General features: G+C 58.9%; 7 protein-coding genes across 7 annotated transcripts; 3 read left to right on the top strand and 4 right to left on the bottom strand.

The window, feature by feature from the left end:
* Positions 1-466: 466 nt before the first annotated feature.
* On the top strand, positions 467-2699 carry ATP2 (uncharacterized protein; the record flags this gene model as incomplete). The annotated part of the gene is made up of 6 exons (XM_060601787.1): positions 467-620; positions 830-1142; positions 1205-2132; positions 2233-2403; positions 2447-2470; positions 2661-2699. The coding sequence occupies 6 exons, from the start codon at positions 467-469 to the stop codon at positions 2697-2699; spliced, it is 1629 nt and encodes a 542-aa protein (XP_060458247.1).
* Positions 2700-6776: 4077 nt separating this feature from the next.
* CcaverHIS019_0506090 (uncharacterized protein) lies at positions 6777-11606 on the top strand (the record flags this gene model as incomplete). Its single annotated transcript, XM_060601786.1, has 5 exons — positions 6777-7737; positions 7869-8770; positions 8805-8934; positions 8973-10428; positions 10463-11606. 5 exons carry the CDS (start codon positions 6777-6779, stop codon positions 11604-11606), a joined length of 4593 nt encoding a protein of 1530 aa, XP_060458246.1.
* Positions 11607-11789: 183 nt separating this feature from the next.
* On the bottom strand, positions 11790-13160 carry CcaverHIS019_0506080 (uncharacterized protein; the record flags this gene model as incomplete). Its single annotated transcript, XM_060601785.1, has 7 exons — positions 11790-11918; positions 11952-12261; positions 12302-12520; positions 12664-12830; positions 12904-12948; positions 13019-13090; positions 13125-13160. The coding sequence occupies 7 exons, from the start codon at positions 13158-13160 to the stop codon at positions 11790-11792; spliced, it is 978 nt and encodes a 325-aa protein (XP_060458245.1).
* Positions 13161-13412: 252 nt separating this feature from the next.
* RKI1 (uncharacterized protein) lies at positions 13413-14562 on the bottom strand (the record flags this gene model as incomplete). Its single annotated transcript, XM_060601784.1, has 4 exons — positions 13413-13772; positions 13809-13941; positions 14108-14304; positions 14476-14562. 4 exons carry the CDS (start codon positions 14560-14562, stop codon positions 13413-13415), a joined length of 777 nt encoding a protein of 258 aa, XP_060458244.1.
* A 417-nt stretch (positions 14563-14979) lies between these two features.
* On the top strand, positions 14980-16044 carry CcaverHIS019_0506060 (uncharacterized protein; the record flags this gene model as incomplete). The annotated part of the gene is made up of 4 exons (XM_060601783.1): positions 14980-15011; positions 15050-15101; positions 15364-15537; positions 15568-16044. 4 exons carry the CDS (start codon positions 14980-14982, stop codon positions 16042-16044), a joined length of 735 nt encoding a protein of 244 aa, XP_060458243.1.
* A 231-nt stretch (positions 16045-16275) lies between these two features.
* CEG1 (uncharacterized protein) lies at positions 16276-17644 on the bottom strand (the record flags this gene model as incomplete). Its single annotated transcript, XM_060601782.1, has 5 exons — positions 16276-16588; positions 16620-17239; positions 17279-17366; positions 17407-17469; positions 17532-17644. 5 exons carry the CDS (start codon positions 17642-17644, stop codon positions 16276-16278), a joined length of 1197 nt encoding a protein of 398 aa, XP_060458242.1.
* Positions 17645-17928: 284 nt separating this feature from the next.
* CCC2 (uncharacterized protein) lies at positions 17929-21054 on the bottom strand (the record flags this gene model as incomplete). The annotated part of the gene is made up of 2 exons (XM_060601781.1): positions 17929-20862; positions 20896-21054. 2 exons carry the CDS (start codon positions 21052-21054, stop codon positions 17929-17931), a joined length of 3093 nt encoding a protein of 1030 aa, XP_060458241.1.
* Positions 21055-22347: the final 1293 nt, after the last annotated feature.

Here is a 22347-nt window from a genome sequence, read left to right as displayed (position 1 = left end):
GCGGTTGGCAGCTTGGCAGTTGGCTATGTGGTCTGTGTACCTTTGCCGAACCTGGGTGTATCCTGGTCGGACGGAGCACCCGGAGAGGAGCCTCTGTAACCTTTGAGCCAACGATATTGCCTTTTGAGTGGGGTAGACGGAAAAATGGTACAAAGTGCCACATATGAATGGATTTATAATGCCGGATTCGGCCCCTCGGATGGATTGGGAGTATAGGATGGGCCGCGTTGACTGGCCAACGGGTCTTCTCGGCTTGCCCAGTTGAACCCCTGGCCCTACCTCTCCAACCTCTGTTCACCCCCCCTTAGCGCCCTTCACCCCCTCGCACCCGCACTCCCTCCTCCCCCCCCCCCACCGTACCGCCCCTCCCCCCCTCCCTCGGTCCCCATCTCGTCGTTCTTTGACTACCTACACATCTCATTCACCTCTCCACTCCTCATTCTTTCCAAAACTCGCTGGGGACAAAATGACCCTCCCCCGTTCTGCTCAGCGCCTCGCCTCGCGCCGCCTCACGGCCGTCAAGAACGCGCGCGCCAACGCCGCGTTCTTCACCACTGCCGCCAAGGTCGCTGTCCCCGCCTTCCAGGCTCAGGCTCGTCCCCAGGTCGCTGCCAAGGAGGGTAAGTCGTAGCTCTTCTTTCTCCTCTTCTACATGCCTCGCCGCCTCGCGCAGCGCGCGCGCCAAGTTGAACGACCTGTTTGTCGGATCACCGGGGTTGCAGATGTTGGGTTTTTTGCTAGCCCCAACCAGCCGAAAAACCCAACCCCGGGCCAGGTCGGAGCATTTGCATCACAGAAACAAGAAACGTGTCACTAACCACCGTCGCAGTCCAGGCCACTCGCGCCTACGCTACCCCCGCTGGTGGCCAGACCGGCACCATCAAGACCATCATTGGTGCCGTCGTCGACGTCCACTTCGAGTCGGATGACCTTCCCCCCATCCTCAACGCCCTGGACGTCCAGTTCAAGGAGGGCCAGCCCAAGCCTGAGGGTGGCCGCCTCGTTCTCGAGGTCTCGCAGCACCTCGGTGAGAACACCGTCCGTTGCATTGCTATGGACGGTACTGAGGGTCTCGTCCGTGGCCAGGGTGTCGTCGACACTGGTGCTCCCATCACCATTCCCGTCGGCCCCCAGACCCTTGGGTAAGTGACCCTACCAGGCACCAACCGTGTCCAACCAACCACCACCTGCTGACATTTTCCAGCCGTATCATGAACGTCATCGGTCAGCCCATTGACCAGCGTGGTGAGATCAAGGGTGTTTCTACCCGCCCCATCCACGCCGACGCCCCCGGCTTCGTCGAGCAGTCGACCGAGGCTGAGATTCTCGAGACTGGTATCAAGGTCGTCGACCTCCTCGCCCCTTACGCCCGTGGTGGTAAGATTGGTCTCTTCGGCGGTGCCGGTGTCGGCAAGACTGTCCTTATTCAGGAGCTCATCAACAACATTGCCAAGGCCCACGGTGGTTACTCCGTCTTCACTGGTGTCGGTGAGCGTACCCGTGAGGGTAACGACCTGTACCACGAGATGCGTGAGACCGGTGTCATCAACCTCGAGGGTGACTCCAAGGTCGCGCTCGTCTTCGGCCAGATGAACGAGCCCCCTGGAGCCCGTGCCCGTGTCGCCCTTACCGGCCTCACCATCGCCGAGTACTTCCGTGACGAGGAGGGCCAGGACGTCCTTCTCTTCATTGACAACATTTTCCGCTTCACCCAGGCCGGTTCGGAGGTGTCTGCCCTTCTCGGTCGTATCCCCTCGGCTGTCGGTTACCAGCCCACCCTCGCCACCGACATGGGTGGTATGCAGGAGCGTATTACCACCACCAAGAAGGGTTCCATTACCTCGGTCCAGGCCGTCTACGTCCCCGCCGATGACCTTACTGACCCCGCCCCCGCCACCACCTTCGCGCACTTGGACGCCACCACCGTCCTGTCGCGTTCGATTGCCGAGCTCGGTATTTACCCCGCTGTCGACCCCCTCGACTCCAAGTCGCGTATGCTCGACCCCCGTGTCGTCGGTGAGCGTCACTACCGTGTCGCTACCCGCACCCAGCAGATCCTCCAGGCCTACAAGTCGCTCCAGGACATCATTGCCATTCTCGGCATGGACGAGCTTTCGGAGGAGGACAAGCTTGTACGTCGCAAACAGGAAGCTGGTGCCTGGATCAACCTGATCTTGCATCCGCACCAATTTGCTTCCGCTCAATACACCAATCATCATGTGCTAACCACAGACCGTCGAGCGTGCCCGTAAGATCCAGCGTTTCATGTCGCAGCCCTTCGCCGTCGCCGAGTCCTTCACCGGCATGACCGGTGCCCTTGTTCCCCTCAAGGACGCCGTCACCGCCTTCGAGGAGATCCTCGACGGCAAGCACGACTCGCTCCCCGAGGCCGCCTTCTACATGGTGAGTACATTGGGCACCTCAGAGAACAATGCTAACCAACCAGGTGGGCGGAATTGAGGATGTTCGCGTAAGTTTTTTTCCCAGGGGGTTGCGAGAGATATGGCGACACCGAGGTGGAAAGCGACGAGAGGATTTGGACATAACTTTTGGGATGGAGGTGGAGGATCGTCAGTGGAGGCACGAGGATGTCTTCATGAGGATTATCCACCTGATCGCCAATCATTTTCACTTTGTTGAGTATATCGCTAACGCTACAGGTCAAGGCCCAGAAGATTCTCGAGGACTCGTCGAAGTAAGCGATGGGCAACCAGAGCGAGGACCAGGTCATCACTTCATAGCGGAAAGATGCAAGTCAGTCAAAAAGGACAATCCTTGCGGTTGCTGCGATAGTACAAGTCAATGGTGCTGCTCTAGTGAACAAGGTGGCCACATGACAGGTTGCCCGCAGTTCGGGTAGGGCCCGCCATATGCTGCAGTCGCATTTCTGGGTACAACCCCAGTCCACCCCCTCAACGACCATAAGACCGCGATGTTTACTGACTGGCCTACGAATGAGGATAGAAACCAAGGGCCCGACTCGGAGAGCTGCAGGACGTCTATATGTGCGCTACAGTTGGCCCTTTATGATTGCACGTACAAATGCACATTACAACACCTGTACACCCGGTTGCAGAGCAAACCGAACGCAACCAGTCATTCCAACTCTCTCACGGTCCTCTCGATGATCAATTGCCCCCAACCGCAGTTTGGTAGCAGCGGTCCACCAACATAGAGATGGCACACTGCTCCTGTTTTTTCTCTGGCTCGAGAGCATCCTACTCCGGAAGGACCCGCCTGCCGCTATTACGGTTTAGGTGTGCGTATATTGCGACCATACGTACAGTTCGAGGGGCTCCTCCGCGATAGTGTCACAGCGTTGTTCGCAGTCCTGGCCCTTGGGCTGCACCAGCTAGACTACTGGTACTCGCATCCAGATCGACTACGGGCTTAGTGCAGATCGGAATGCCAGCCTACCATCCATCAACCAGTAAAGCCAGGCCTTTGCAATCATGGTACTCTAAGAGCTTACGTCCTGTGCCGCTGGCTAGCCTCACTGGGTTTGGTGTGTCTTCCGTGAATCTGAGCGGAGCCCTGTCTAATGTACTAGCCCAGCCAGTGACCGTATCCCAGGAGAAGCGTGTTGTCGAGATACGACAACAAGTTGGTGTGCACATGCGTATAGTGTCGGCCCGGCCTCTCGCGAGACCAAGGCAAGCTCATGGGACTCCCTGCCGAACTTGTCATCCTTACAGCTCTTGGACTTGCGCGTCCACGTCCTGCACGTAAGCACGTCGAGCACGTCATGTGCTCACCGCGTCGAAGATCCTGTTGACCGCACTCTCTTTGTACCCAGTCCTAGATGTGACAATTGTGATGGTATTAGGAAACTGGTTCAGTTCTGTGTAATACCCTGCCCCACTCTCTTTGTCTGATGGATGGAGTTGACGCCCGGAACCAAGCGACTTGTCGCTTCTCAACCTTACGTTTGGCCCACTTCACTGATAAATCAATAGAGATTTGGATGCATTAGTATTTATATTACGAATTTTGTCCAACAGTCAAGACCGGGAATGCAAACTGCCCCACTCTCCAAAAGTTCATGCCGTTCTAATAGTTACAATAGGGTACACCACAACCCTGTCGGCTGTCGGCTGTTGGCTGTTGGCTGTTCTCCGACAGCCAGCCAATTCAGCCAACAAAGAGAAGGTCTGCCCACGTTCACCAGTTCTTGCATGCCTTGCATAGGGGCATTCGTCCTCGTTACGAAGTCGAGATTGTTGCCCAGCGTTCACCGGATCAAGTTGAGAAAGATGATTAACCGCATGAGGTCATCCGATCTCCCGATCCTGATCTCGTGCCATCTCGCATCTCATCACAACTAGTTTCAACAAATGCAGATGATCCTCTTACCATTGTCCAATACGCCATTCATTCCATTACAACCTCGGTTGTTCAAGTCCACAACAATCTTCTGCGCCTCTTCATATCCTCGCCTTTACTTGATGCTTCCATGACTCCACTTACGCCCTTACCTTCTGGATACGACTCCAACCTGATCAGTGTATCCGAGCGCTAGATCCAATCCAAACCAGGGCCATAGCTTCCCCCCGAGCCTCAACAGTGGCGTCGAGGGTCTTGACCATTCTCACCTTTTGTCCAACTACAATCTTCTAGTACCTTGATCCTTGACTCATCGACGCTTGGACCTCATCAAGGTAATGGTCAAGGTCGCCATGGCCGCTACATACCACCTCTATCAGGAACATACCCAGCCTCTCAGAACCCCTTCCCTTGCCTTAAGCCACGCTCGACGGGTTCGCTAGTTCCCTCTATTCCACCCTATTCCCACCGCCACCGCCCCCTCTGTGTGTCTCCGGACATGACAGGCGTCCTTCCCTCACTGTGCACGAGGCTTCGGGTGGCGGAGCACGCGCCCAATGCCCACGCCATCCACACACCGCGGCTGCAAGTCGGACGTCCTCGGTGGGAGACCGGGGCCAACAAACTAGAGAGCAACAGTAATTGAGCTCCATGGCTGTTAAACTCCTACCTCATCTCAAGGAATGACGGCCATGCTTGCCGCCACCGCATGTCCATCACGGTCGGGATCCCCGAGTAGTGGCGGCATGCTCTCGACTTACACTTGGCCCGATGCACCAAACGAAGCATGCGGCGCAAGCGACACCGACAGCGACAATTGCAACACCAGAGCAAGATCCGTTGAAGGCCAAGGGGCAAGCACATGTCCGAGCTCGATCATTACAGATATTCGACAACCGCGGGCCCTCGGTGCCAACGCCTTTGCCTTTGGGGGGAGCAGCGACTGGCCGTATAGTCCGTGCAACTCACGCCCAGTGTCCCCAACACGTCCATCTGCCAACTGTGCCCTGGACGATGCGGACGTTTGGATCGGCTTGGACTTGGAGCTCCTCAACGTCGGGTGAGTACATGACATGCGTGGCGGCGAAATAGTGACAGAAGTGACCCATTGGACAACGACAAGTCATCAGGTCTGGAACCGATCATGGGGTATGTGGGGTTGGGGTCGGGGGTGGGGTTGGGCAATGAGGACCAAACATTTGTCCAGGTCTCTCAACCACCACCTACAACCTTGGACACCTACGGTAAACTGTTACCCAACGACGCCGACGGTTTCGCTTTTCTCGCTGACCCTCGAGGGTATCGAGGGTAATGGTTACGATGAGACCGAAGAGGCCTGTGCGTGCAACGAATGCATCAGTCTCAGGGCCCTCGAGGGCTGGCGCGTCGACGCCGGCACTACCCTCGCTAAACCCTCGGTCTTGAACCTCGATGAGCGTGACGCCGGAAGCGCCACAAGCCACCGCCACAATCTCCTACACCAGCGTCGGCACACTGTTCCGTACGCACCATACCCCAACAAGGCCGGCGGAATCCAGCGGCGAGGGAGATCCTGGACGTCAAGTCATAGTCGTGGAGAGCGCGGCCATCAACTTTCTCGGTCTCTTCATTCGCAATCGCTAGCTCGACACTACCTCCCCATTCGTCCTCGACCACCCAACTCGCTGCTACTGGTCGCTGCCGAAGGGATCCTCTCTTGTACCAGCCCGATGTCTAATACGCATCACTACGTCAGCGAGTCGTTTGATCGCGACCTCTTCGACAGGTCGGACCGTGACCGATGGCGTGTGTCGATCCAGTCGCTCTCGTCGCTGAAGAGGTCACTATCGCGCAGCTCAAACCAACGACATGGTTCGTCCACGAACCGCAGCCCCACATCGAGCGTAAACCCCCATTCCGACGCTCGGGCCCACTTCGGCTCTGCGTCGCCTCTCTCAAGCATTCCCCGCAGTGTAGCGAGCAGTGAGGGATCCGCCGGTAGCGGCCCAAGCTCTAGGACGCGCCCCCAGTCCGTCCTTCTAAACCACCACCAGCATCACCAGTCCCCTCACCAGTACCACTCCAATCATCCATACCGGTCCTCCTACATCGCATCTCACCACGGCCACGGACACGGTGGTCACGGCCACTATCACTCGGGCAGCCCGCCATCGCTCCCTCACTCACCAGTCTCCTCTCTCGACACCTCCCTGGCTCTCGGCTCACCGACATATCCTCGCGGCGGTGGTGTCTACCACACGCACGCCACCTCGCACGGACCTCGTGGACCAAGCTCCGGCTACCACTCTTATACGCCTCACTCGCCACCCTCGATTGCGTCGGTGAGTGCTGCAAGCACGACTACCAGTGCCTACCATCGAGCGCCACCGAGCGGACCTTCATCACCACGGCCTGATATGAGCTACGCGAGCATCCCGTCAACCGCTCTTCGCCTGGATGGGTTTGACACCCGCATGTTTGATCGATCGCCGAGTTTCATCACCAACTCGCCTCTTCCTCGCGTCCCAAGTCCCGGATTCTCGGTGAGCGGTAAGGACAAGCGGATTAGTGTGATTTCAAGCGTTGGAACCGAAACGACGGCAAGTAGGTCAGTGCGGGAGCTCAGTGACACTGCGAGCCCGAGCTTGAGCTCGAGCACCCGGGGCTCTTCCAGACATCCTTTCTACCCACCGGACGAGTACCATCTGGCCAGCCTGAACGACTTCGCGATCCCGCATCCCAGCCATACCGGGCCTCGTGTCAACCAACACTCCTTCCTCCACAACTCCGCCCCTCTTGGACCAAACCTCGCGACGCTGGGTGCCGATCACGTCGCAGACCTTTCACCCACTCTTGCTCCCGCTTCGACCATACACTCACCGCTCGCTCCTCCTTTAGTTTTAGGCACGCCGCACAGCCTCGACGACGACGCGACCCCTCCCACAACTGCAGGCGGCGCCAGATCCAGACCACCGGACGGTCGAGTCTTCACTCCATCGCCCAACCTTTCCCCCTCCAGCCGCGGTCCCACGCCTCAGGGGTCCATCTTGTCGACACCGTTTGAGGAGCGGGAGGACTGTCCGCCCTTCGGAGGACTCCCGCGCATCCCCATCCATCCACTTGACGCATCATCCTTTGGTGGCTCGGGTGCAGCAGGGACCACTGGCATCGCTTCTTTGACTGTCCCAGGCGACGACAACGAGCACCGCAACAACTTTGAGGACGGCGCCAGCAACATGCACGACAGCCTCCGTGTTCACAAGCATCGGGGCCAACATTCCCCAGGCCCTTCCCCTGAACCATCGCCCAAGGGGTCTCACTCCCCTCTCCAGTCTGACGCGCGCTCCATCAAGAGTAACAAGCGACGACCACACCCTCCAATGTACGACGGTGGATACCTCGGGAGTCCAAGCGACGCGTATAACTCTCTAACGCGTGAGTCGTGACAGAAGGAACTAGAAGGAGGATGTGCGCCCCTTGTCCCGTCTGCGTTGGGCGTCATCATCCTCGGTGGCCCTGCTGTTCTCTGTTTCGCGCAAGTTTCTAGATCATTTGCTAACAGTCAGACCATCCTCATCATACCGCACCACCCAGTCCCCAACCGAGGCAGTACCACATGCTGCCGCCTAGTGGGCATCCTCTGTCCCGCACAGCACCGAGACCACCAGCGATCGACACGGACTTGCACGGATACGATCCTAACGCCGGGCCCAGCTTCCGCCACCCATATTTCTCCCAACATCACGATCAGGGACACTTCCAGCCTGTCCGTCAAAGGAGCAACCGCGTCTCGCAGATGACCACGTCGTCCGTATCCAGCGACGCGTCGTCGGCCATGTCTCCGTCTGGGGTGCGTCCCGGCCAGCCTTGGGGTCTCCCCTCGGGCTTCGAGAAACGCCCGACGGTTCCCACGGTCTTTGAGGATGAACCATTGGACGACATCGAGTACGATGGTGCGACTGGCGCCCACGAGTTTGGGCAGCGTACCGGCGACTGGCAGAGCGACCGCGACAGCTTTCCCAGAGCCTCGGGCGGCGGACTACAGCTCTCACATTCTGCGCCCTCGTCCAGCCGGACATACGGCGGCCCGCCGTCCGCTTATGGCGGTCCTTCTTCGAGGCAACATCGGGCTTCCACCGTATCAAACGCGACGACCTCCTCGAACAAGAGCAAAGGGTCAAACCATCCTTTCGCGATGAACCGTGCACCATCGCCTCTCCTTGCTCCCCCCGAACAGCTTGCCCCTCCTGGTCAAGCCGTGAATGTCTCGCGCTCCCTCCCATCCCTCTACGACAGTTTCAAGACACACGCGACCCCTATGCCAGCTCACCAGGTCGCTCTTGTGAGCGCTGAGGACGAACAGGACGACGCCATCTGCCCTCTCTGCACCGAGAGCTTGAGCTTCTCCTATCGTTTACCAGGGGAGAAGCCCCACATCGTTCCGGAATGTGGGCACGCGTTACACAACGTGAGTCTTTGTTATGGCGGGGCTGACGTGCAAGGATTGCTTCATCGAGTGCTACGGCCGGGTTCCGCCAGAGGGGTCACGCCCCACGTTGGGCGTGTGCGGGATGTGTCGCCAACCGATGGTGGTGTCGAGCCGAGGCCAGGAGCATGGGTCTGGAAAGAACAGTGAGTCACTGCCTGGAGCTAAAGGCTGACCTTTGCAGAGCTGGCTGCGCTTATGGGTGGTGACGACGGACCATCGATGGGGGTCAGTCCACAAGACGAACAGGGGGACGATGCCCTGGAGCCAAACGGTCACGATGAGCGGCCTCCTAACGATAGGAACGTCCTTGTTCCCAGCATCTCGATCAAGTCCGAGTTCCCGTCGGTTAGGCGGAACGCGAGGGACAAGCAAATGCTCACAGCGATGCTCACAATTGAGGTGCCACACGGATTGAGTCGGTCGCTGTACGGCCCTCGGTCTCGTCGTGAGGCCTCCCATGGAGACGAGCCGTTACCCCCATCTCCTATGTCGGCCACATCCTTCCGCGAGTCGATGATGGTCATGGCCAACGGCGGCGGCCAGAGTCACTTTGCCAACATCGAACTTGAACTACGAGACCGTGTAGAGGACTACGCAACGTCTGGCATCGGGTCCCTGGGCCATCTCAAGCTGTACGACATCCTCAAGGTCCGCAAGCGAGACGTGAGCGGCGACCTGCAGCTGTACCTGTTCGATTATGGCCTAGTGTGCATCAGCGAGGAGCGTCGCTCGTCGACTCTGCGAAACCTGTTTGGCACTCACCGCCATCAGGCCGACAGGAAGAAGGTACCCAAGACGTACCTCAAAATCCGCGGGCGGGTGCACCTGCATCACATCCTTGCTGTGCAAGACACGTCTTCCAACAGCGAGCACGTTCTCACGTTGGACGTCGAGACGGAGGACGACGGCCACCACCTCTTCCACATCTACTTCCGAGACAGCGGGTCTCTAGAGATGTGGCACAAGACCCTGGTGCGCCTGCATCAAGAAGCCATGGTCCACACACAGTCCAAAGCCTCCAAGCTCACTGGATTGCACGCCGGCAACCGACCAACTCGCGCGCCTCCCCTTACTCCCACCATGGCACCGTCTTTCACCGACTTTGTCGACTCGTGCTTGACGACCTGTGGGCCACAGTGCCCTGGTGGTCTGGCGTTCCAGATTCCTCTCGCTCCTATCCACACGCCGATAGACCTTGTGATTGCGGTCTCGACAGTTCCCGTTCCCAGGGGCACGCGCATCGGGCGCAAGCAGCTCACGCTGCGCAACGCGCTGCAGTGCGCGCTTGCGTGCATGGGCCCACGAGACCGCATCTCTCTGGTCTGCACCGAGCTCGGCGCTAACGGCGTTATGAGGCGCACCCCACTGCTAAACCCTACGCACCACGATTCACGCCTGCGCCTGGAGACATTCATCGACATGCTCTGCCTCGGAGAGATGGAAAACGACGAGTTTGCGGTCAAACCTAGAGGCGAGGAACGGGCTGATGTTGCAACGGCAGTCAACCTCGCCCTCGACGTGATCCTCAGTCGCAAAGCTAAGAACCCCCTCACGGGCGTGTTGGTCGTCAGCGACCTGCCCGAACCAACAAGCAAGTCGCACATGAGCATGGTCAACGCCCGCCTTGAGGCCGCCAAGTGAGCAGAAGCTGCAGGAGATGCTGACGAACAGGATCCAGATGCATACTTTCGGTTACGGCAAGGCTCACGAGCCATCGCCACTATGGGCAATGACGAACCAGACGAGCGGGACCTACACCTTCGTGCGCGAATGGCACGACCTGCGCGACGCCATTGTGGGCTGCGTCGGTGGCCTCATGTCGGTCGCCCTGACCAACATGAAGCTGCGCCTGACCTGCACAGAGAAGGACTTCCGAGTGCAAAAGGTACAGGGCGCGCCCTCGGCTATCGTGCACTCGAATGGCAAGACGGTCGATGTCGACTTGCACGTGCTGCGGCACTCGGAGCGGCGCGAGATCCTGATCGAATTCGAGGTGATCGACCCGAACGACCCGCCGTCGCCCGAGTCCGAGTGGCGATCGAGCGAGCACCCGATATCGCCCATCGACGACGACGTGCGCTCGCACCACTCACTGGCCCGCAAGGAGAGCATGATGACGAGCGGGGCCAGTGTGCGCTCGCGCCCGAGCATGCGCGGCCAGATCGTGGGCGGCCTCGGCATGAACTTGATGCACGACGAGAACGGGATTGTCGACGAGGTGCCAGTCCTTGAGGTCGACTGCTCGTTCCATGACCCGGCTGTCGGACGCTCCGCGGCGCGACTGACCAACCCCGTTCTCCTCACCATGGCGGTTCTGCCGGCAGGCACGCAGACCTCGGCGACGGGAGATCCCACGATTGTGCGCCGGCGCATGGAACTGGTGGCGAGCGACATGATTACGCGCTCGGTCCTCGCAGCGTCGCGCAAGAACTGGCCGCTGGCGCTCAACATGCTTCGCGGGACAAAACGTACTGGCGAGGGACTGTGCGACATGCTTCGCCAGCAGCTGGCCATGCTCCAGTCGGCGCGCAGCCCGACAGGTGCACGTACAAGGCGCGAGATGATCGTGCTCCATGCGGTTGAGGGCCTCGCCGCAACTGCGCAGGACGTAGACGCCTTTATCGACGGTATCGAGGAGAGCCGCGAGATGTTCGAGGCAGACCATCGCAACTATGCCGCACAGCAGGCCGTCGTCCTCAAGACACAGAGAAGCTGGACGATGCGCACGCCCACAGAACTTCATTACGCCACGCCGTGCGTGCAGCAGCTCATCCAGGCAGGACGCGAGTGGAAGGCGCGCCAGGGAACGAGCTAAACTATACACAACTCCACCATCACATACACCAAGCACCACAACAGTTTCTTGTCTCTCAGCTTGTACATAAGTCTCCATCACCTCCCAGTAGTATTGGGCACTGTAAACTCCACACATGCATGTGTCTATCAGATATGAGTGCACAACGAATGGTCAACTCTCTGTCCTGGTCCGCTTTGAATTCTAGTTGTTGCCATTGAGCAGCGGCGCACGCTCACCGTTGGCGTGCTCGGGTACACTCGATGGGAGGGGGTTGCCAAAGTCGTCGATACCAAGCCACCTCTGGCGCTTCTTCCAGAAAAGACAGATGATCTGGTGTCAGCTTCACGGGCGTCACGAGCTCACCAAGAGACACGCTTGCATCAAGCCTGTGACGGCGTAGGGCATCCAGCTCGTCCAGTCAGTGTTCTCGCCGAGCATGATCGAGATGCAGAACACGATGCTCCCTGGCACCTGGATGAGCATTGTGCCGATACTAAGTGCGCCGACGAGTCCCGCGTTGGCCGTCTTGACAATTTGCGGCGCGTACTGGCACACGGCGAGGGCCGTGGCGCTGAGCCCGCAAAACGTAGCGAGCAGGCGCAGCGGTTTCTGTGGCGGCACCGTCGTGGGCAGCTTGTCGAGTAACACGAACGTGAGCGTCGTGAGTAGCGTGCTGGAATCAGCTTCGCAGCTCCATCAGCTGAGGCACGCACAGGTGCAGACAGACGGCCCAGGCCACGCCCTTGGCCGTGCGCCACTCCCTGTCGTTCTGTTCACGGAGCTTGCGGAACTCGCCGACTGTCGCAGGTGACGGCGTCTCAGCATCGACCGCGTTTCCTCGCGTAGCGCCGTAATCAAGTTGAGGCTGGCCCTGGAGCGCTAGAGGCCGCATGCGCGGCGTGCGCGGGAAGTAGATGATGTACAGGGCGAGGCTGAGGTCAGCTACGAGCCAAGCGACCTAGCCAATCGCATGAGTGGTCCTCTTACGAGGTTGGCAGTCACCAGCCAGGTGCATGCGCTTTCGTCGGTGATCATCACCTGACAATCCTCAAGGAAACAGCCTGAACCAACTCACATGATCGAGAAGAGAAGCCACTGCAGGCCGACCTGGACGAAGCGGAGAAGGCTCTCGGCACACTGCCCGCCCGAGACTACGCGGCAGCACTGGAACAGCGGCCACTGCAGGATGAGGAGGTTTAGCATGCCCGACGCGCTCGACGTCGCGCCGAGGAGGAGGAACCACTGGGGTCAGCTGTCCGTGATGCACCCAAGCTGAGCGTAGCCCAAGGAAGGATGGCCTCGACGCGTAACGCACAGGTGATAGGCCCTCGCTCGTGCCTGTCGAGATGATGCGGTAGTGCTGCTGTCAGCGGACGCGTCAGTGGGTGCGTCTGGGCGCGTCTGGGGCGCAGAAGACGGATTGGACGCACCTGAGGAAGGTAGCTGATGACGAGGCCGGTGCAGAGGAGGATGCTCAGGGTGAGGGTGTACGGGTCATGGTGCTGGTGTCAGGTCACAACGCAAGTGACAGCTCACGCTAGGACACTGGGAGGGGTCAGGCGGCGGGACCATTGTGAGTGAGGTGTGAGTGATGGTGAGAGCGATGGAATGGATAGTGGTGACGACGAGGAAGAAGGGGAGGCGGGGGGGGCTGTGATTGTGGGGAAGGTGAAATGGGCGTCATTCCTCCTGAGGAACGTTGGGAAACCAGGCACGAGTGATCGATGGGTGGCAAAATTGACCCCGCTCCCTCTCATCCTAGCCAGAAACGGCCCAGTTTTTGAAATGCACAACAACCCTGCATGCCCTAATCCAGAGACACTACTACTCCGAGGTGGGGGGCACGTCGGGAACGCTCTGGATGTGCTCGGTGGTGCCACCGACGGCGCGGACAGTGACACTTCCGTCGTCGTTGCCAAAGTAAGCGGCCTTGGCCATGCCGCAGAAGAGGCCGACCTCAACAACGCCAGTGATCATCTTGATGTTACGGTTGAGGGCGGCGGGCTCCTTCATCGTCGCCTCGGGGAAGGTGCAGTCGACGATGAACATGCCGTTGTCGGAGACGACGGGGCCAGCCTTGGCCTTGCCCATGCGCAGGGTGGGGGTGCCGCCCATCTTCTGGAGCGCCGCGATGACCTGTACGTACGCGAAGGGGACGACCTCAATGGGGACGCCCTGCTTCCACTCCACGTCAGCGACGCAAGGGGGAGGGAGACTCACGTTGGTGCCGAGGACAGACGAGTTCTTGCGGTAGTCGGCGACCATGGCCCACGTGTCGGCCATGTCGGCGAGGACCTTCTCGCGGAGCTGGCACGCTCCGCCGCCCTTGATCGCGTTGAGATCGGCGTCGACCCTTGGTGTGAGTGGGTGGACCAAATCAAAGAGAAGGGAATGAGGCAAGGAGTGCAAGGTGGCAAGTGGAAGAGTTCGGAAGCGCGGAAAGCGCCTCAGAGCGCCCGAAAGACCCTCCTGCTATGATACACGCGGCTGTCTCACAGGACTGTCAGGTGCACACTCACTCGTCAGCACCGTCGATGCAGACATCGAGGCGGGTGAACATGTCAACATCACCAAGCGCCAACCCAGCGTCGAGGATGAGCTGCTTGCTCTGGAAGCCGGTGGGGAAGAAGAGGCGCCCGGCATTGGCCTTGGCGCCCTGCTGCACAATACGGTCAACGACGTAGGGGACAGTCGAGCCCGAGCCGATACCGATGAGCTGCTGTCAGTGGGGTTTCGGGGAAAGTCTGGGGCGAAACAACTCGGTTCGGCGTGCGAGGATCTTGACTAGCAGCTGTCAGAACATGGACAGCAGCTGCTATACGCCGCTAGCCTTGTCGCCAAAACCCCAGTCTCGACTGGGAGGAGGCAAGGGTCAACGAGCACCCACCTTGTGCTCGAGGCCAATGTGGCGGTCAACGGCGGCGAACGCAGCCAGCCGCTTAGCGACCTCAAGAGGGGGAAGGGCGGCAGTCATGATCTTGCGTAGAATGGTGGGCGTGAGTGAGTGGGCGGAGTATAAGAATGGAGGAATGAGGTGGAGGGATTTGTTGATAGAACTGCCGAATTACAGACTGGTCGGACATGACTTCATCGTCTTCCTACCGTCCCCCAGCCCCAGGCCGACAACACAAGCTGGCCTGGGAACGTCATGATAACCCAGAGCTTGTACATTTGTCATTGATACACAGCTAGCGTTCACACGTTCCGGCCTACGTATCCAGCCATCAACTTGGTTACGCCTCGAAAAAGTTAGGAGCTTGGACCACGATCAGCCTCCACTGGCTAATTGGGGCTCGAATAAGGCCACCTCCGCCCAAGCTCAAGATGACGCAACAGTAGATCTTGGAGAGGATGACCAAAATCTCAATCACACTCTCTCCCACACAGCACCATGCAAACAAAACAGCCGGGAACGCATATCAAGTACGTTCAGCTGACTGTAGATGTGGAGCTGACAACAGGCTGACGAACGTGTCCATCGTACGGATCAAGAAGGGCGGGAAGCGCTTTGAGGTGGGTCTGAAAGATGGTGGCGGGAGGAGATGGGAGCAAGGAGAGCAATGCGGGTACGCCAGCTGTAGCGGTACTAAGGCAACTGGGCGGCCGCGTGGCCGGGGATCACCCGCAGATGGCCAGGGGGCGGCTGGGCGCCGGGTTGGCTTGGGGACTTGGGGACTGGGCGACTTGGGAAGGCCCGGAGACATGGACACCAGCTACCGAGTCTTGACCTGCCCTTTGGTCGGAGCTTAGGAGTCACGGAACGAGCTCACCCCAGATCGCATGCTACAAGAACAAGGTCAACGAGTTCCGTTCCGGGGTGGAGAAGGATCTCTCTGAAGTCCTGCAAATCGAGCAGATCTTCACCAATGTCCCCAAGGGCCAAGTAGCCAAGAAGGACGACTGGACCAAAGCCTTCAAGAACGAGGACATGGACGCGGTCATTGAGGAGGTTCGTCCCTCACATTCATTGCTAATGTAGATTCTGCGCAAGGGCGAGTTGCAGGTCAACAACCTGGAGCGGGGGGCTCAACTCGCGTCGCTGTCCCGTGAGATCGCGACCATGGTCACGGAGATGACGGTCGACCCTACCACTGGGCGAAAGCATACCGTGGGCATGGTGGAGAAGGCCATGGCCGAGTTGGGGTATAGCGTGCGTGGGGATAAGACGGCGAAGGCGCAGGCGCTCGACCTTATTCGCCAGCTTGGGGCCGACTCAATTCTGCCCGTGCAGAGGGTACGCATGCGCGTGCGGATTACCATGCCTGCAAAAGATGGGAAACGCGTCAAGGACAAGGTCGTTGCACTTATTGATGAGGTCGAAGAGGAAGATATCGGCGCCGAGTGGGAGGCTATTGTGCGCGTGGATCCCGGAGCTTTCCGCGCTATCAACGAGCTCGTCTCTAATGAGAGTAAGGGCAAGGGACGGGTGGAGAGCATGGGATCGGTTAGCACGTAGAGGGCATGCACTTGGTACCGTTGTCTTGTGCACTGAAAGACATCGCGCACGGTTCGCATTGCATAGCGGTCAGCGCGTGTCGAGGTCGAGCGTTCGACTCGACCAGCCCCCAATGACGAAAGCAAACATCACATTACATTACTTCTCCGCAGTACGCAATGAGGAACACATGTTCTGCAATCCCGAGGGGACTTTTTGCGCAGCACAACAAAACGTGTACATATAAATCTACTATCGCCGGATACCTCCCGCCATGGGCGGCGGGGGTGGTGGCGGAGCGCGCTGTCCCAGGTGGGGCTGTCGTTGCGCGTTGCGCTGCCGCGCTGCGCGCTCCTTCCAAGCTGCGCGGATCGAGTCCTGGCGCGCAAGCACAGCGTCAATCTCGACACCGTCAAGAATCGACTCCAGCACCTTGTCAACAGTGCTCTTGTGGTTCGCGTGCGGCTTGTCGTCGCGGACACGCATCATGCGCCATCCCTGCCGCTCCGCATTCCACACGCACTCGACAATGCGCCCGTCATACTGCTCCCGGGAGTCTTTCATTCTGCCGTCAGCGTTGCCTCTGCGCAACTCACATCTCCCATTCGTCGTCGTCGACGTCCATCTCATCAAAGAACTCGTAGTCGTCGCCCCCCATCCACGCGTTGAGGAGGAAGAAGGGCTTCTCGAACATGTCCAACTCTCCGTCCGGTCCTACGGGGAAGCGGAGATCGATGCGGAAGTCGATCGAGTTCTCGCTCGGCGGCTTCCACTTGAGGATCATCGGGTCTGTACCGGTGACGTACTCGCTCTCTGCACACGTGAAGATGAGTCCGTCGTGTCCGTGCTGCAGGTTGGGGATGTGTGTCTCGAGAACCTGGCGAACGCAGTAGCTCAACTCTTGCGGCTTGGCGAGAATCTCAAATGGCGCACTCCCCTTCCATTCCGGGAAGCGCTGGAGCGCCCTCTTCATTGGCGCAATCACCCAGTCTCGTAGACGCGCATAACGTTTGACGAGCGGCTTCGTCATAATATTCTCCCCGCCAAGCACAAGGCAGTCGAACGCATAGAACCGCAACGTCTGGTTCTTCGTCAGAGGGTCGATGTCAATCACCAGCTCGCCGTCTAGAATCGTGTCGGCCAATGGGTCGTTGGGTCGCTCCCAGTGGGTAAAGTGCAAGTTCTGGATGCTGAAGTAGCGTTGTTTGCGGTCGATCTGGGGTTAGTCCATGGTCACGTAGGGCCCACGACTCACCAACCACACCTCCTGGCTCGCCGTCATCATATTATACACAATAAACAGCAGGACGCGCACGCCATCACTCTTCTCACACACCCAGAAGCTGCGATCAGTCTATTTGGCATCTAGAGACAGCCACTCACTCCAGCTTCTCGAGGAGGTCAAGTGATGCGCCCGCAAACGACACGGGCTGCGCGCCGGGGAACCTGCAGTCAGATATCATGCCGCGTATTCACTGCCTCCATATTCGCCGACCGCCCCAACTTACTTGCTGTCTCTCCGTCCGCACAGGTGAGCGACGCGGTTGTTGAGGAACTGGCGGATTTCCGGATCCCGTAGGAGGACGCCTGGAATTTCGGGAATGGGCCACTGAGTGGCCATCGTGGATGAAGTCGTGTTAGGGTGGTGGTCTGCTTCAAGGCCTTGCGGGGTCGCAAGGGTGTGGGGTGTGGGGTGTGGGGTGTGGTGTCACAACAACAAAGATTGAAGGATGTTGAAGTGACAGATTAGACCCATCTGCGCCATGTGACATTCAAGTGACAACGAACGGAGGTATTTCTAGGTATTTCGAGGCGGAGGTGGAGGCATCAACACTATCGTAGCCCAACAGACGCACAACAGACAGCTATACACTCATACATCCCTGATACAAACTATGATACGGACTAGTGGAATGGGCCGTCGCGGTCATCGGACGCTGTGAGAGGGATCGTCTCGTACTCGTCGCGGCTGATGGCGAAGGCAGGCGGTGCAATGCGGGCGAGCGGCGTACGGTCAATGATGCGGTCCAGAACTGGGACCTCGCGTGCGCGCAGGACAGCATGGTACATCCACGCCTGCGCTGTGGCTGTGGTCGCTTCCCGCGCTGCACGCAGCTCGGCGAGCCCGCGGTGAATGCCTCCCACCTCATAGCTCTCGCCTGGCGGAATGGAGGCGGCAGGGCGGCGCCACCATTTGAGCGTGAGGGATGAGAAGACGACGGAGACAGAGCTGAACGCCATTGCTGCCGCAGCCATCATCGGATGCAAGTGGATGCCCCACGGGAGGAGGATGCCCATCGCGAGCGGGATCATGAGGACGTTGTAGCAGCACGCCCAGATGAGGTTCGTCTTGATCTTGCGGAAGATAGTGCGGCCGAGATCGAGCGCTGCGACGACGTCAAGCAGGTCGCTCCTCATTAGAACGACGTCGGCAGCTTCCATCGCCACACTCGTGCCAGAACCCAATGCGATGCCAAGACTGGCGGCCGCCAGGGCCGGGCTGTCGTTGATCCCGTCGCCAACCATCGCTAAACCGCCGCCATCCGCCAAATCAAGCTCGCGCACAATCGTTGCTTTGCCCTTGGGGCTGACACCGGCATAGACCTCGTCGTCGTCGATGCCCACAGCGCGAGCAATCGCGCGTGAAGTGGCCTCCGAGTCACCAGAGAGCATCGTCACCTTCACACCCATTGCACGCAGCGCGCTGATGGCCTGAGCCGACGTTGGCTTGGGCGTGTCGGAAAGTGACACGGCGAGGATGGGGATGGCTTCACCTTCGCGCAACACCGAGACGTACACGACAATGTTGGCGTCGTTTGTTTGTGTGGTTTCGAACGTCTTCAGAAGGGGCGGCACAGGCGCGGTGCCTTCGCCAGCCTTCTCCCGCAAAACGTACGAGGCCTTGCCGAGCCGCACGCGCTCTTCCCGGCCGTGAAATTTGACAACAGCCTCTATCCCCTCACCTGGGACACCCTCGAAGTCGGTGACGTCGCCACTGGGAGGAGGAAGGCCTGCGTCGGAAAGCTTCTCGCGCGCCCATGCAGCCACGGCAATCGCAAGAGGGTGCTCAGACCGTGACTCGGCGAGGGCGATGAGGGACATGACGGCGTGGCGTTGCAGCGGTGGAGCCGAAGTGGTTAGGCTCAGAGCTTGAGCTGGGTTCAGGCCAGCTTCGGTGACAGGGCCCTGGGCGGCAGCCCAGCGTACCTCAGCCACAACCATCTTGCCGCCAGTAACAGTGCCAGTTTTGTCGAGCACGACGCGGCGCACATCCTTGCACGCCTCGAGTGCTCTCCCGCCCTTGATCAAGATCCCATTCTGCGCGCCAACACCAGTACCGACCATGACTGCCGTGGGAGTTGACAGGCCCAGTGCGCAAGGGCAAGCGACGACGATCACAGAGATGCAGAGCTTGAGACAGACGCCAAACTTTGACTCGCCAGGAGCCTCGAATGCCTTGGGCAGGTGGTTCTTGAGCAGCGAAATGCCGAGCCACGTGAAGAACGTGATCAGGCTCAGTGTAATGACGATTGGAACGAAGATTCCCGCGACGCGGTCGGCAAACTGCTGTATAGGAGCCTTGGATGTCTGCGCATCTTCGACGAGCTTGACGATGTGCGAGAGCGTTGTGTCAGCTCCGGCGCGCGTCACGTGAAAGGTGACGGTTCCAAGGCCGTTAACGGTCCCACCGATGATCTGTGACCCGACCTCTTTGGCGACAACGAGCGACTCGCCCGTGACCATGGATTCGTCGACCGTGCTGGAGCCAGCAACAACGACCCCGTCCGCGGCCATCTTCTCGCCGGGAGTGACTAGCACCATGTCGCCGACCTGGACCAGCTCAGTCGGGATCTTGCGCGTGGGTGCGTCGCCGTGGTAGTTGTCGGGGTCAACGAAGATGGTCGCGGACGACGGGGAGAGCTGCATCAGGTGGGTGAGCGCAGCTGACGTCTTGCCTTTGGCCAGGTTCTCGATGTAGCGGCCGAGCGAGACAAATGTGATCAGCATGGTTGAGGTGTCGAAGAACGTCTTGGGGCGATAGTCTGGATTCGCGGCGAACATGGCAAAGAACATCGATAGGACCGAGTACGTGAACGCGGCGGTTGTACCGAACACGACGAGGACATCCATCGTCGCCGAGCCGTGCTTCAAGCTCTTGTACGCAGCGCGGTAGAAGCCGCGCGCAAGGAAGCACTGGACGGGGATGGTGAGCAAGAGACACAACAGATCGCCGAGGTAGATGCCCTTGATGATCTTAGTCTTGGTCCACCCCAGGAAGGGGAGGTACATGTGCATCATGCCGATGATGAAGTTGGGGACCGCGAAGAGGAGCGCGATCAGGAACGTACGGCGCCAGCGCGACGTCTCACGGAGCTTGCGTAGGGATGCAAGCTGCGAGTCTCCTTGGTTCGAGGAAGGCAGAGCGTAGAGTTGGGGGAACACGGAGGTGAGGTGGTCGAGGATAGAGCGGAGGTTGGCGAGCGCTGGCGAGTAGAGGAACGACAGGTTCTGGTATGGCGCAACAAACTCAATGTCGGACACGCCTGGTTGCGTGCTCAGCTCCTTAATCACATCGGGTACAATCGCCGGGTTCCCCTCGATGCCGTAGACGCGAAGCTCGACGGGGATGATCGCGCTCTTCTCCACAACCTCGGCGTCAAAACCGACATCCTCAATCTCCTCGGCGATGCGTGCGTCCGTCCAGACCTGGCCTTTGATGTCGACGTACTCTGGGTCGTACTCTACGACCGCCCGTTCGGCCAGCAACGACACCTGGACGCTAAGGATGCCGGCCAGCCCACTGACCTGACCCTCAATCGACGCCACGCATGCCCCACACTTGTGTTAGCGACCTTGTTTTGGCTTACTCACTGTCATGCCTCCAATACGCAACTCGACGCGTTCACGGCCGGTATCATCGACACCAACGAGGGCCTGCGATTCAGCCTCCTTGGTCTCTGTGGGATCGTTTGGTGGCAGGTTGAGTAATGTTTGGATGGGTGACTTGACGAAGGACATGGACTCAGACATTGAGCCGTTGCGCCTCCGTGAAGTTCGGGGTGACCTTGGTGATGACGGGCCACCCAGTAGGGGTGATGAGAGCGACATTTGTCGTCGATGATGAGAGAGTAAACGTGTGAGGAAGGTTGTTGTGGACGCGTCTGTAAAGCGATTACGGCGTGTTGATGGAACAGAAGGGGCAATCGCGCAATCAGATTCTGCTGCCAGTCAACTGAAAGGTGCCAGGGAAAAAGGGGACGCAATTGACACAGGGTGTTTGGGTGGCGTCGAGTGCGGAAAGGCTGGTCTCCCGTTCTCCTGTAAAGATAGGGCGGGTATGTCTTGTCAAGCACAAGAAGAGGTATTGGGCGTTGCAAGGATGGTGGCAAGGCTACAATAAATGGGGATGGGCCCTATAGAGCTGTGCGGAAAAATATTGTTGGGAGGCTTGGGATGCTGTAAGCTGTAAGGCTGTGTGCTTTCAAAAGGTTAGCAACCTCCATTGTGGCCATTGAGGCTCCGTTGGCCTCTCTAACTCTAGGTGATCGCGCCGTTTAACCTACGCAGACACCTATTCTAGCTTTGTTCCTTGCGTTCCTCACCTTTGTGCACGATTACAAAATTATTATAAACCCGATTAGTATCCACGTCAATTAGGCTCAGATCCAGAAACCTATTCGTCCGTCAAATCATTTTCGGCCGATCATCCATATTTCAAGCACGATTCACAGTCCTGCATGAATGGGGTTGCGGCGGCGACGGCGTCGCCTGAGCCGTTCGAGGGAGGGTGATTGGAAGGAGTGCTCCGATGAGGAGCCGAATTCCTCGTCGGTAGACTGCGCGACGCAGCATCAAAGTCCCGCTGGTTGGTCGTGACGGGGCAGTGGCGTCGGCTTGGCAATTGTTGGGGTTGATGCAGAGATCTGAAAGGGGTAGGAGGAGGAATATAATGCGGGAGGTTACTCGGGGCCGGAGGCCACGGGCATGGTTGGCCTAGAATCGTGAACGCAGCCGTTGGCTTGGAGCTGAATGAGCGGCGTTGGGTACGTTGACCCCTATTGGTGCTGGGGTCGGATCTGCTGCAGTTTAGCTGACCCTTTGGACAGGACCGATTTCTGACAAGCTAAAGGCGATGGGCGCACTTGGTGCATTGTGGGCAGTATTCATCCCACCATACGTTGATGCACAGCTCACAGCTTACGAGTCCCAGCTTGACGGGCGTACGCGCACTCGCGATCTACAGGTTGCTAGGCTGATTGGCAGAGTCAGGAGCAAAGTGGAGAATGTATCGACCTGGGCGACCTGATAACTGTGGACTCTGTA

Source organism: Cutaneotrichosporon cavernicola (assembly GCF_030864355.1).
Source record: "Cutaneotrichosporon cavernicola HIS019 DNA, chromosome: 5".
In the NCBI taxonomy this organism is placed as follows: domain Eukaryota; kingdom Fungi; phylum Basidiomycota; class Tremellomycetes; order Trichosporonales; family Trichosporonaceae; genus Cutaneotrichosporon; species Cutaneotrichosporon cavernicola.
The sequence above is the reverse complement of the archived record's forward strand: the minus strand, read 5'-3'. Positions and strand labels throughout refer to the sequence as shown.